The following is a 14,328-nucleotide window of genomic DNA, read 5'->3' as shown; positions in this document are numbered from 1 at the left end:
GATAGAAAGACCTAACTAAGGATATGGACGTAGAGCGTTAATCAAAACTAGATATAGTGCATATAAAATTGGTGATACAGGATATACAGTAAGTGTTAAGGTTTAAGGTAAACTGAACCTTTAATAGTACTTAGCCCCTGCTGATAAATATAAGCGTCATGATGGAACACTGGCATCCAATCCTCGGTACACAAGTCAAGAGACTTGATTAGCCAATAGGAAATCAAAGAAGACCATCTCTAGCTGCTCATTGGTTAAGGGAATCAAAAGTAAGAAGTAGCCGGCGCAAATGTCCTGAGGCTTAGTGGTTGCTTGCTTCCTAAGACAGTGAAAGTGAATGCTTGTGTTTAGGTGGATCTGAACAATGGAAGACAACAAAGACAGTAGTTCAAGTAAGGATATAACTAGGGCCGTAGCCAGGATTTCGTTCGGGGAGGAGTTTGCAAAAAAGAAACGAAAGAAAAGTGTTTTAAGTATTTTTGTTCCTTTGTACTAGTCGGATAAAACTTCGGTGGAATTCAATCCAGCCCCCCCCCCTGGATATGGCCCTTATATGACTTAGTATTTTTAGTAGAAATATTTGAAGCTTCTACCATAGCGGCTTTAGGCCTCATAATCTGAGGGAGGGCAAGGTATACTACAGGAGTGTAAAAATATAAAAGAAAAAGGAATTTAATGTCAGAAAAAAGAAGGAAGCTTTCCCCCTGCCCAGGTCTAAAACCGCCACTAAGTTTAGTGTACATTGACAATAAGTTTCCTGAGACAAAAAAAAAAAACCACTAACTAAAAAAAAAAAAAACCTGAAAACGTCTGTATACTTCCCAACAACGAATACTATATGTAAACATTGAAAAGAAGAGATTGGTTAAAATTCATGATACTTGTCATTTATCCCAACCAGCCGCAAGTTCTTGATCTGAGTAAAACCGTGTTTCTGTCTGCATTCTGAGATAACTAGCTTAGTCTCAGTTAAACAAACTACTATACAGGTATATTTTAAATAAATATTTAATATATAGTCTCGGTTAGGTATTTAATATAGTGCGTTCTGGACGGCCTGCTTTTCATATTTTTTTGCTGTAGTGTCCACAGTTTCGTCACTAAAGTATTATATTCCCATCATATTTTGGTTTATTTCATTAGGATTAACCTAACTTCACTTCTTGCGTGTGATCGGGATGACTGACAAGTGCCAAATTCAGAATCATCCGAATGTTCATTCAATTCATCTGTGGCACCTCTCATGCGCGTAAAATATTTTTTTTTTATGAACTTTTATTTAAGAGGTAATCCCTCTTCTTAAACGAATCAGCTGGCCAGTACCCTAATAAATTGTGTGCAATGACGCAATACTCCTTAACTGTTACTTCTATTGGTAAATGGTCTATAGGCTAATAGCAATTCATTTTCATAAACTGTACGTGGACCTATGCTTAGGAAAAATGGTATAACGCACGGGTATAACGTGGGCAGATTGGGCATTTGAGACTAGAAGGATATATAAACACCCTTTCAATTGCTCTTAGAATATTTACTCGCCAACGTTTTGGCTCTGTTAGGAGCGAAATTGATATTTTATGGGTAAAAAAAACAGATACCTAGAATAAAGTATTTTCCCATGGTTTTATGTCTTTTGTTACTTATTAATAAAAAAAACTGTTTGCACAAAATAAGTTTTTCAAAAAAAGTAAAGAACTCCATTAAACTGAAAATGAAAAAAAAAGTAGAATCAAATAATTTACCAAGCATACAACTACCACAAATCGGTATCAATAAATAAATTAAACCCAAAACAAACAGAAATTAAAATAAGTCTAACTCAAAATGAGCAGAAAATAATCTGATTAGGCTTCCAAACCCTATGCTTTCTAAAAACCAGAATATAATTTGTAATTTACTGAAAACAATGAGCATTGTCAGTTTAATATACATATGCTGATATTTATTCTATAAAATCTTAATTAATTTTTTTATTTCTTAAAGTTGTAAAAATGAAAACATTTAAAAGAATTTTTTTTACATTGTACCAACATCGTTCCTTGCTTAGGCACCGCTATTGCGCTATCTATGATAAAAGGCACTAGATCTTTTTATCTTCTTTTGAACGAATCCTCTTTCAATACTTTTACGACTATTGGTTCGCTGCGGTCACCCCAGGAGACGTGGCAATTCTTCTCTGGAAAAATAAGAAATTTCATATTTTGTAGATAGTGTCCTTAGGGCTCTCGTACCCATTGTATTTCATAATTAAATTTGTTCTTCAAGATTGCAACCATTTTTAGGTGATTTTCATCCGCTTTTTATTAATTATACAATTAATTATTATACAAATTCACATTTGCTAAGAGTTTTCAATGAGAAAATTTAAAATTGAAAAAAAAGATACAGATTTAGAATCAGTCTGAATAATAAATTTTGTAGCTGTATAGTCAAAACCTTGGTTTTAAGAGTCATCATTTCTGTTGACAGGTGGCGCTGCTTACTTCCAGTATGATACTATATGATCGTAGGCTCTCTTAAATATGAAGAAGGATGCCACTTCCTCTTCAATCTCCATTTCTTATGTTATGGTTTAATATTTTTCTAGCAGTGCGCAAGGGCATATCCAGGGGGTTAGGGGATTTGAAGGCCGCCCCCCCCCCAAATATTTGTCCCACTCGTTAAAACGTAACAAAGATGAAGATAAATAATTTTTTGATGTGTTTTTAAAGTGTGTTTTTGTGCCCCCCCCCCGAAAAAATATGGATACATTCTTGGCAATGTGTCAAGAATCATAAATACCCCTGAAAAAATGTACCCCTTCAAATTTTTCTCAGGGGGAGTGGCTTCGGATCTGAAATATCAAAAATCAATTTTAGGATCATCATTTCGGAGTTGTTAAAAGAAAGTTGTCTTGAAATAATCTTTTTACAGGGATTTCCCCCTTATGCGCTGGTGTGGTGGGAAGGTAGAAATGCCCCTTCACCCCCCCCCCCTGAGAAACAGCAAGATGTTAAAAACTGTATAGGTATAGGAAAAACAGATTCCGCTTTTACATTTTGGTAGAAATAAAGATTCTGCTAGAACTTGCCACTCCCCCCGCTCTTTGGGGAGTTTTCTGGTGATGTTTGGGTTGTACCCACCCCTCCCTCTTGTGTAAATAAGTATATGAAAGTAATCTATCATGTTACAGTTAGAATACATCTACAATCGAAAGGAGAGCTACCATCCCGAAGTATCCAAACACAGGCCTAGTCCAAAAACATTCTTAGAAATAAAGGGAGATCAGAGAATCAATTCTAACCCACTTCCCAGCCCTTCTTCTATATTTATTTGGGACCTCACTGCAATGGTGAAAATCTTGGCATAAAAACGTACTTTTTGAGGTCTCAGGCTACCCCTCCACTTTAAAAAGATCCACTGACCCTCCTTCATAATATTTGATATGCAATCAAACGCAACTATACAAAATATTCTGAAGCTTCAAATAAACCAACTCAGCTAAATGAACCTTTAAAACAAGTTTCTTTATTAAAAGCCTATTTTGTTTGTTTTCTATCCGTGCGTTGTTAGGTGCGAATGCGCCACCTTGTGGTATTATGGCTTCTATCCGTCTAGTATTTTGTTTTCTATCCGTGCATAGTTTGGTACGAATGCACCGCCATGTGGTATTATGGCTTCTATCCGTGTAGTATTTTGTTTTCCATCCGTGCATCGTTAGGTGCGAATGCGCCACCGTGTGGTATTATGGCTTCAATCCGTGTGGTATTTTGTTTTCTATCCGTGCATCGTTAGGTGCGAATGCGCTACCGTGTGGTATTATGATTTCTATAACCGGTTAGCTCAACATATAGTTTTTGATAATTATAAACCTATTGGCTATCTCAAAATTTTTATTCGTTAATATTTCAACCCTATTTGGGTTAAAATTGTTGTTTTGCACCATGAAACGGCAGAACAAGACACTTTATGTGGCAGAATTTCTTTTCTAACTTAGAAAAGTAGTTGGACTTTCAATTTTCGTTCAGATGAACTTTCAGCTATCCAAATACTCCAATATTTGTGGTCACCCTTTTCGAAAGAAAAATTTCTGAGGAATCTCTGTAATAGGGTTCTATTTCAAGATGAATTTGTGAATTTGATAGTGTAAATTTCATTAATATCAATTTTATTTTCGGGGGGTTTTGCCGTTATTCGTAAATTGGTAAAATATTCACAGGATCGTATTTACCGATGGGTAACTTCAAAGTTAATAAGTTTTACGTGTTTTGAACCGCTGCCCTTGTTCTGGAATCTCTCTTTTTTCAGCTGTGGTTACTTTTAGCACAAGTTGCTCCTTTCATAAATTCAAGACACTCAAACTTGAACTGTTTGAGCATCTTCCACTACGAACAAAATGACATATGAATCGTCTCACCATAACTTATTTGGGATCAAAAGTAGTTAATAAGTAACACTATAAATAAAGCTAAATCAGCCCGTCGACATGCCAGATTTAAAGCATTATTTGCGGAAAGCCGTGTTTTTAAAAGCACAAAAGCGTCAGTTACGAATATTCTATGGAAAGTTAAGCTGGCCTAAAGACAGGCTAATGAAAATTATCGTGAATTTACTTTTTTTTATTCCTATATTCACGGCGCCAAGTACTTAAAAATATCTGATATACTGCTATTCAATTACCTCATTTTTAAACCTCGAGGTTTAAAATGTCTGTTGAACCTTCTTTTGAAGGAGTCAATAGCTTGATTTGCAGGAATAACATCCCCAGGAAGATCGCTTTCAGATAGAAATGCAGCGCCGGATGAAGCTCCTCCTCCATTACTCGGTTCTTGGCGTGTCCTCCTTTAGATAATTGGACCGAACTGTGTGCCTTCACGTCTGCCTTTTCAGTTGACAGACTTTCATTGCCCTAATCAATTTCTTTCAATCAACTTTGGCAACTTCCGTTTTTAGCCCGTAAAACTTGAACTAACGATCTTACCCACTATTTCTTTTTTCGTTTTTAAAGTAGGATCAAAGCAATTTTTTCTAGAAATTTTCGTTTTTATAATCCTTCAAACGAGCACCTGAAACTATCCTTTGGAAATTTGCTTCAAAATATGTATCTCATCTTTCTCAACCTTTCGATGCGCCCAGGTTTCGAAGCTATCCTTTTCCATTTTTACTAGTGTGACTTCCAAAATACTAATCTTAGTTTCAAGACATTCTCTTATTTTTTTTTTTACTTTTAATTTTTTAAACTGGGAAAAAACACCCTGCGCCTTTTTTTTCTACTCCTTTTAACTTCACTGTATCCACTCTCCGTACTAATAATTCTAAATAGAGAAGTTAAGCTGTTCAATTGGTCATTTTCTTTTCATCTAGAATTGCATGTTCATCATGATTTATCTGTAGTTAAAGCAACTTGGTTATTCATGCATCCTAAATTCCTAATATCTAAAAAATCCATTCATTTTGTTCACATTTATGTCTTGGACACTAAATCATTTGGGCCTACGTATTCCGAGTCTAGGAGAGTTCTACCGTCTCATTTCATACCATACTCTTCGATAGTATTTGATGTGTTCCTTAGAGGCAAATTTTTCGAAATTGGGTCTAACATTTTTTGTCCCTGATCATTTCGAAACTTAAAGCGGTAAGTCCTTGGGCCACGGAGAACTTAATGTACAAATATGTTTTCTGGGACGCGGTTCCCATGAAAAAACGGGGCTTATAAGAGAAAAAAGAGATTGTACTTCTTCTGGCCGGAAACCTATATATTTAATCGAAATTGGGTCTAACATTTTTTGTCCCTGATCATTTCGAAACTTAAAGCGGTAAGTCCTTGGGCCACGGAGAACTTAATGTACAAATATGTTTTCTGGGACGCGGTTCCCATGAAAAAACGGGGCTTATAAGAGAAAAAAGAGATTGTACTTCTTCTGGCCGGAAACCTATATATTTAAGTCTTAGGGGCAAGGGGAACCCAATCCATAAGGAAAGATAGAAAAATAAATATATTAGTCTGCCCGAAAACGGGCCCTGACAAAGGGCCAGAAGCGGCCAAAAACTTTTTCCCCAGCCATTTTGTATGGGAGAGATGCTTGTCGGAACTAGGGAAGGGGCTAATAGGATTAGAAATCAAAGTTTCTAGTGCCGTTCTTAAGTGCCAAAAACGATTTAACGCAGCTTGTCGGTAGTCAACATAACTCCCGCAACCCAATGACAATACTTTTAAATTATGGAATTTAGCCATTGTTCAAAATTAGGTTTTAGTTGAAAAGGCAGCTATGTTTGGCCTCGGTTGTCTGATCAGCTAAGATCTCTTAGGGGCTGTTCGCTAAGCTAACATTCCTATAGTTCCCCAAAGGCGTACTATAGAAAGGGCACGAGTACTAGAGGAACTCAAAAGACCCCACTTGTACCCGAGTCGTCAAATTATTTGCAATTTCTAACAATGACTTGGGTAATTGAGTTGAAACATTCAGGTCGTAACGGAGGAGAAAATTAAATAAAAAAAACAGGTTTTTTAAACTGAAAGTAAGGAGCGACATTAAAACTTAAAACGAACAGAAATTATTCCGTATATGAAAGGGACCGTCCCCTCCTCAACGCCTCGCTCTTTACGCTAAAGTTTTTTACTGTTTAAAAAAATAAAGTTGTGAGAAAAAGTCAAAGTTTGGCGTAAAGAGTGAGGCGGTGAGGAGGGGATAGACCCTTTCATATACGAACTAATTTCTGTTCATTTTAAGTTTTAATGTCGCTCCTTACTTTCAGTTTAAAAAACTTGTTTTTTTTATTTAATTTCTGATCGTTTTTTAGTTAATACCATTTTTTATTTTGGCTCACCGTCATTGAATAAGTAAACAAAATTTGCATAAAAATTTTATTTTCCTTTTGCTAAATGGCTGTCTCTAAATTTGGTTCTGACGTGATTTACAAATTAACTTACGTAGCGAACTTTTATATTCGTATATTTTTTTTTCTGGCAAAAAATACAAAGTTGCAGATTTTTGCAGATATGAGCTTGAAACCTATGTAATAAAGTTTTCTAATAGGCTGAATCTTACGGTGTGATTTTCATTAGAATTCTCTCACTTGTAGGGGATGTTTCCCCTCTCTTTAAAAAATCAGGTAAATTTTCTCAGGCTCATAGCCTTTGATGAGTAATACTAAACTTAATAAAATTTATATATTTAGAATCAGCATTATAAGCCCATTCTTTTTATACATTTATTGACATAAAAATTCTGTTTTTAAAAGTTTCGATTACTATTGAACCGTATCGATTTTTTTTATTGTTTTGTTTATTAAGTATATGTTATTACGTATATGAGGGGGTTCTCCCTTTAGTCAATACCACGCTCTTTACGTTAAAAGGTAAAATAAAACATTTTAATTCACAAACCCCTGAATCACAAAGGCCGTTTAATTAGAATAGATAGTTCTTTTGAAAGCACTTAAAAAAAACTGTAGCGTAAAGAGCGAGGCATTGACTTGGGGGAGAACCCCCTCATATACGTAATAATTTCTGTTCGTTTTAAGTTCTATTGTTGCTTCTTACTTTCAGTTGAAAAAACTTGTTTTTTTCTTAATTTAATTTCTGATCGTTTTTTAAATAATGCTTGGAAATCCGGCGCCCCTTTCATAGAAATTCCCCTTACCCCAAAGAAACATCCTCCATGTAAAGATTCTCCATGGTAACCCTCTCCTCCAGCCCCCCCACCAGAAAAAAAAATCCTTCCTGAAAATGTCTGTAGGCTTATACTTCCCAATAACCAATACAATATGTAAGCAATGGGCAAAGTTCATAACTTGCAGCCCTTCCCCTGGAAACTGTGGGGGATTAAGTCATTCTAAAAGACATATTTATTAAGTTTTAGACTATTCTGAACAAAATGGCTATCTCAAAATTTTAATTGGGTGACTTTGGGAAAAAAGTGAGCGTGGGAGGGGGCCTAGTTGCCCTCCATTTTCTTTTGTCACTTAAAAAGGGCACTAAAACTTTTAATTTCCGTTCCAATGAGCCCTCCTACGATATTCTAGGACCATTGGCTCAATACGATTACCCCTGGGGAAAAGAAAAAAAAATAAATAAACACGCATCCGTGATCTTTCTTCTGGCAAAAAATGAAAAATTCCACATTTTTGTAGATAGGAGCTTGAAACCTCTACAGTAGGGTTCTCTGATACGCTGAATATAATTGAGTGATTTAGGTTCTATAAATTTTAGGGGGTCGTTCCGCCTTTTTTGGAAAATCAGTCAAATTTTCTCAGGCGCAGAGCTTTTGATGGGTATGTCCGACTTTGATGAAACCAAAATTAAAATCTGATTCTTTTGATGTATCCATTGGTATCAAAATTCCGTTTTTTAGAGTTTCGGTTACCATTGAGCCGGGTCGCTCCTTACTTACAGTTCGTTACCACGAACTGTTTGAAAGGGAGGGCAGGACTTCAAATTTGGTGGTGTGTTGGCGGAGCTAAAAATTGTACGTTTCCGGTCCAACTAAACATTTTACAACATAAACCTCTATGGGAAATATAATTTATTTGTTTCTTTGTATTGAGGTAAATCAAAAGACACTAGGTAATACGAGGTTGACAAAGGAACGTATTTTCAATGTCTCTGGAATGGCTTGGGGTATCCAATTGACACTTTGTGCGGGATTTAGGAGTGAAAAGTGAATATTAAATTTTAACATGGGGAGGGAGAGGGCTAAGATGGTTTTGGTGATTCGCCTAGACTTTTTTGAATTGTTAGCCTTCATGGAACCTAAAATCTATCAGCCGCTTGAAGGATATTCTTCTCAGATCCAATGCTTAACGGCCTGCCAGAAGTATTTTCGATCAACCAATCAGATCGTATGAATGCTTGACTCATGCTTCGCAGCCGTCCCCGTACAACTCTGTGTAATAGTGTTTCTTAGGACCATCTCCTAACAGTTGTGCTTATGTGGAAACCCGCGCATCACACTCGGGATATGGTCGTGTCTCCAGGCTATTCTGTTACTGAACGCTTTTTCAGGCGGATTTGAAGTTACCAAGGAGGATAAGGGCTAATCTACATAAGCACTGAAAAAAAATTTATTTCGAATCTTCATCACTCTGTGACTTATAAGCTGGGCATAGAGTCCATCTTGGTTGAGTCTAACGGTGCTTATTCGGACCATTTACCCATCTAATTTACAGTGCCAGAGCCTGAAGCACTTGTGAGAACGCTTAATTTTCAAGAATTTTGATATTTCTGGACTAATTTCAATATTTATGAATCAGAAGATGGTAGTTTTAATTTAAAAAATGTGAAGTACTTTTCTTAAATTTGAATACTTCTTCTCAACCCGAAAACCAACTAGGGTTACAAATGGTTAGCCATCTAATTCGTTGTATACCTGGGCTATTTGATCGGTAAAACGCTGCAGCTTAGACGAGTGCTGATAATAAAGCATATTGAGAAGGAAATTGGGAGTACCGACGGTGCTTTAGTTTTTTTCAAGCGAGACTGAAATAGATCACTGCCTCTCCTGCAGCTACACTGTAATCATGGAAAAGCTACGAATTTTTTCCCCCTACTAGTTGAAGTTATTACTTGAGGTTCTATTAAGAACTGGACCTTATTATCAAATATTTCATGGTAACAAAGTGCTAGTAAGGAGCAACTCGGCCTAATAATACCCTAAATTCTAGAAACCCGAATTTTGATAACAGTAAGTGAAAAGAATTGGCTTTTCATGCTGATCCAAATATATATAATTCTTTAATGTTACCCAACAAAAGCTACGAGCCTGATAAAATTTGACTGATTTTGAAAGAGGGGGGAAAGAGTAAAAATCCCCCAAAAAGTCAAGTAATCTTATTAAGAATCGCCCTATCAGATCCAGCATATCAGAGAACCCTACTGCAGAGGTTTTCAACTCCTATCTACAAACATATGGATTTTTAAATCCTTTTGCCAGAAGAAAGATCACGGATGTGTTTTTTTATTTCTCAGGGGTGATCGTATTGAACCAATGGTCCTAGAAGATCTGGAGAAGGCTCTTTCGAATGGATATGAAAAGTTCTAGTGTCCTTTTAACTGACCTAAAAATTGGAGGGTAACTATCCCCTCTTCTACGTCCATTTTCCCCAAAAATATTCGATCAAAATTTGAAATAGCCATTTGATTCAGCACAGTTGAAAGGTCATATAACAATGTCTTTGGGGATGACATGACCCTCTACAGTCCCTGGGGGAAAGGTTGTAAGTTACGCAATTTGCCCATTATTCACATATAGCATTTGCTATTGGGAAATATACTGAAATGTTTTTAGAAGAAATTTTCTGCGTGGGTGGTATTCTCCGCGGTGAGATTTGTCCGAGAATTTTACACGGGGATGGGAAGGAAAAGAATTTGCTGGCATGATTTTAATAGCCATCCGTGAATGTGAATAGTCTCGATAACTTAGTTGTTCATTGATCCTGTCGTTCTTTTTTTGTTGAGTTTCGTACTTTGTATTTTTATTTTCTTTCTTTTTATGAGTATGTTGAATTGTGACAGAATTTATAAAATATTTATTCCTTCAGTCATAGCAACATGAAAAGACCATGCAAATGTGACAATAAGACAATAAGAGACTTAAGTACTTTTTTTTTGTAATTTGCGTTAGCTATCTATCTTAGAGGTATTTACACCGAACCACAAGCTACAAATAATGTGTACCACAAGCTACAAGCTTCTGTACCACAAGCTTCTTGTAGCTTGTGTACCACAAGCTACAAGCTTCAAAAATTAATGGCTTCCGAAAAGTCATTGAGCTTAACACTTTGATTTGCAGAATGGGCTCTCAAATATGAAAACGGCGCAACAGGCTTGATTTAAGAAAATTTGTTAGCAACGGTTTTTTCCGGGGGGGGGGGGGCTTGCAAAAATAAATTTAAAAAACGCATAGAAACTTTGTTCATTTTCATTTTTGTTACGTTTTTACGAGTCGGACAAACATTTCGGGGGGGGGGGTCAAACCCGTCTGGATACGGCCTTGTTAACAGAAAAAACAATTAATGTCCTTGATAATAGGAACTCTTCAGGAACAATCGACCGAAAGAGAAAGCACCCAACCAAATACAATTTCTTATCTGCAGTCTTATGACCAATTTACATGTTTAAGAAATATTTTTGATTTTCTAGGAGAATTTGTCTTTTTTTTTTTTGCATTTTTAGGTCAAATTTACGAATCCGAAATGAAGGTTTATTCAACCTTTACATATATTCAAACCAGATGCCCCCCTCACCCCCCTTGGATTAGCTCTTTTTATCTGAGCACTTTCCTATGAAAGTTAAGCTTTCATTTAAAGAGTCGGTTTTAAGGGGGTTCGTCACATTTAGGGTAACTCTGGGTATGGTATTAAAACAAACAGTTATTAAATATAAAAAAACAAGTTTTTCCAAATAAAGGTAGATGAACTACATTAGAATTTTAAGGAACGCAAATAATATTCTATATTAGGGAGGCTTCCCGCTTCGCAGCCCCCCGCTCTTTACGCTATACTTTGATTTTTTGTCCCCATTGCTATGAGAACGACTGCTCTAGAAGAAGGGCGATTCGAAAAGAATATGACCTATTTTTTCAATATGTCAAAAATAGGAAAACGTATTGTTTTGTTTCACAATTTTTTGTTTTGCATTCGTATACTCAAGACCTTGTGTATACGAACTCGAACAAAATGTCCGTGGAATTTAGGGTTCACCTAAAGGCATCTTGGCCATCGCTTGCCAAGCCTTTAAACTGATACAATCAGTTTAAAGTCATCGTCAAATCTAGACTAGCCTCTACAATTCAGTTTTTTTTTAATGTATTTTCTTCAATGGGGTTTATTAAAAATAATGACACAACAAGACACTTAATATTAATCCATTTGCATCAATGCATGTACGGGCCCCTAATAATTACAGGTTCTAAATGCATCACACTCTCTGTTGCTTTCTAGGCTCTACTCCAAACTACCACCTAATAACAATAAATTTAGCAAAACATATATTTTGCTCACCTCTCTCGAAGCATAAATTTGCAATACAATAAATGGGCAGTGATAATACCAATTTTTTTTTCCAAAAATGAAAGCAATGGTAAATATAAATAACCAATCGAATATTAATTATGATCTTTTGGAAATCAAGGTGAAAAATTTTGACCAAAAATCGGTGACAAATCCAGGCAAAACAAAAACAAATTGAGTAAATAGGGAGAGGGGAGGAAGGAGAGTATAATTTAGATTATTATTTTTTGGGGGAGAGGGGGCAAAATTTGGGAACTAAAAGAAGCTAGCAAGAAGCTGTATGGTGATTTGAAAATATGTTATATATAGAATAAAAACATCAGTTGCATATTGGATCTCTGTCAGTTTGATAAAAGAAATGTTCTATCAATATAAATTCTATCATCACTGAACACATTTATTTCAGTTTTGAAATAAATATTTAAACACATTATACACATTATTTTACACATTTAAACACATTATATTCAATCATATCTGGCGAAAACATTTATTTCAGATATGTATAAAAAAAGTTTGTTTTTCAAAAGAAAGTAAAAGCGACATTAAAACTTAAACAAACGAAAACCATCCCTTAGGTAGGGGGTTGGACTGTCATTTGGACCTTCCGCTCTTTTTGCGGAATTAAATAAAAAAAACAAGTTTTTTTTAACTGAAAGTAAGGAGCGACATTAAAACTTGAAACAAACAGAAATTGTTCCGTATATGAAAGGGGCTGTCCCCTCCTCAACGCCTCGCTCTTTACGCTAAAGTTTTTTATTGGTAACAAAAAATAGAGTTGTGAGAAAGTCAAAATTTAGCGTAAAGAGCGAGGCGTTGAGGAGGGGACAGCCCCTTTCATATACGGAATAATTTCTGTTTGTTTTAAGTTTTAATGTCGCTCCTTACTTTCAGTTAAAAAAACTTGTTTCTTTTATTTAATTTTTGAGCATTTTTGAATAAATGTTGGTTTTGATCTTGGCTCACCGTACATGAATAATTAAAACAAAATTTTCATATTAGTTTACTTTTATTTGGTTAAATGGCTTTCTCGAAACTTGTTTAATTTTATTTACGAACGTTTTTATTAGTAATAAATATACGTAATTTACGAATTAACTTACGTAACGAACTTCTACATTAATATATTTTTATTACGTTTATTAGGGTGTTCTCCCCCTAGTCAATACCGTGTTCTTTCAGCAAAAGTTCGAATTTTGTTCCAATTCTTTAAAAATGACCGCTTAATCAAACAGGCCGTTAATTAGAATAAATAGCTCTTATGAAAGTACTAAAAAATCTTTGGCTTAAAGAGCGATGTATTGACTAGGGGGTGAACCCAGTCATATATGTAATATTTTCTGTTCGTTTAAAGTTTTGATGTTTCTGCTGTTGCAGCAGAAACATCAACCAGCGTCCCCTTCATAGCAATTTCCCTTCCCCCATGAAAACTTCCTTCATGGAAAGATCCTCCCACATAACCCCCGACCCACCCCCCTCCCACTACCAGGAAAAATCTCCCCTGAAAACGTCTGGATACTTCCCAATAACCAATACTATATGTTAACATTGGGTAAAGTTCATAAATTTCAGCCCTCCTCCCGGGAACGTCGGAGGATTAAGTCATCCTAAAAGATATACTTATAATATTTTCAACCATGCTGAATAAAATGGCTATCTCAAAATTTCGATCAGGTGACTTTGGGAAAAAATGAGCGCGGGAGGGGACCTAGTTGCCCTCCATTTTTTTGGTCTCTTAAAAATGGCACAAGAACTTTTAATTTACGTTCCAATGAGCCCTCTCACGATATTCTAGGATAACTGGGTCGATACGATCATCCCTGGGAAAAAAAAACAAAAAAAAACAAATAAACACGCACCCGTGATCTTTCTTCTGGCAAAAAATGCGAAATTCCACATTTTTGTAGATAGGAGCTTGAAACCACTACAGTAGGGTTCTCTGATACGCGGAATATGATGGTGTGATTTTCATTAAGGTTCTATAATTTTTAGAGGGTCTTTCCCCCTTTTTTCGAAAATCAGCAACATTTTCTCAGGCGCTTAACTTTTGAAGAGAAGAATAAAACTTGATGAAATTTATATATTTGAAATCAGCATTAAAATCTGATTCTTTTGATGTATCTATTTGTATCAAAATACCGTTTTCTAGAGTTTCGGTTACCATTGAGCCGGGTCGCTCCTTACTTACAGTTCATTACCACGAACTGTTTGATAAAGGTTTGCTTATGTTTTATTGAGAAAGCATTAATCAGGACTTCTCTCCCTAGTGATTTATCACTGAATCTAGTGGTTTTTATATGGCCTAAAAAAAAAAAACAGCAAATAAATTACTAGATTATT

The 14,328-nt window shown here is 35.7% G+C and overlaps 1 protein-coding gene across 1 annotated transcript in view; it reads left to right on the top strand.

Annotated features, from left to right (window-relative positions):
* Nucleotides 1-345: 345 nt before the first annotated feature.
* Nucleotides 346-14,328, top strand: part of LOC148951529 (photoreceptor-specific nuclear receptor-like) — a 58,112-nt gene continuing 44,129 nt past the window's right edge. The window contains exon 1 of the mRNA XM_089090316.1: nt 346-392. Within this exon, the coding sequence (XP_088946442.1) occupies nt 365-392 (28 nt within the window). The 5' untranslated portion in view covers nt 346-364. The remainder of the gene's footprint in view (nt 393-14,328) is intronic.

Source organism: Artemia sp. Qi Xiang Cuo, chromosome 6 (genome assembly GCF_049724085.1).
Source record: "Artemia sp. Qi Xiang Cuo chromosome 6, ASM4972408v1, whole genome shotgun sequence".
NCBI classification, from domain to species: domain Eukaryota; kingdom Metazoa; phylum Arthropoda; class Branchiopoda; order Anostraca; family Artemiidae; genus Artemia; species Artemia sp. Qi Xiang Cuo.
Note: the sequence above shows the minus strand (reverse complement) of the source record. Positions and strands in the feature narration are given on the sequence as shown.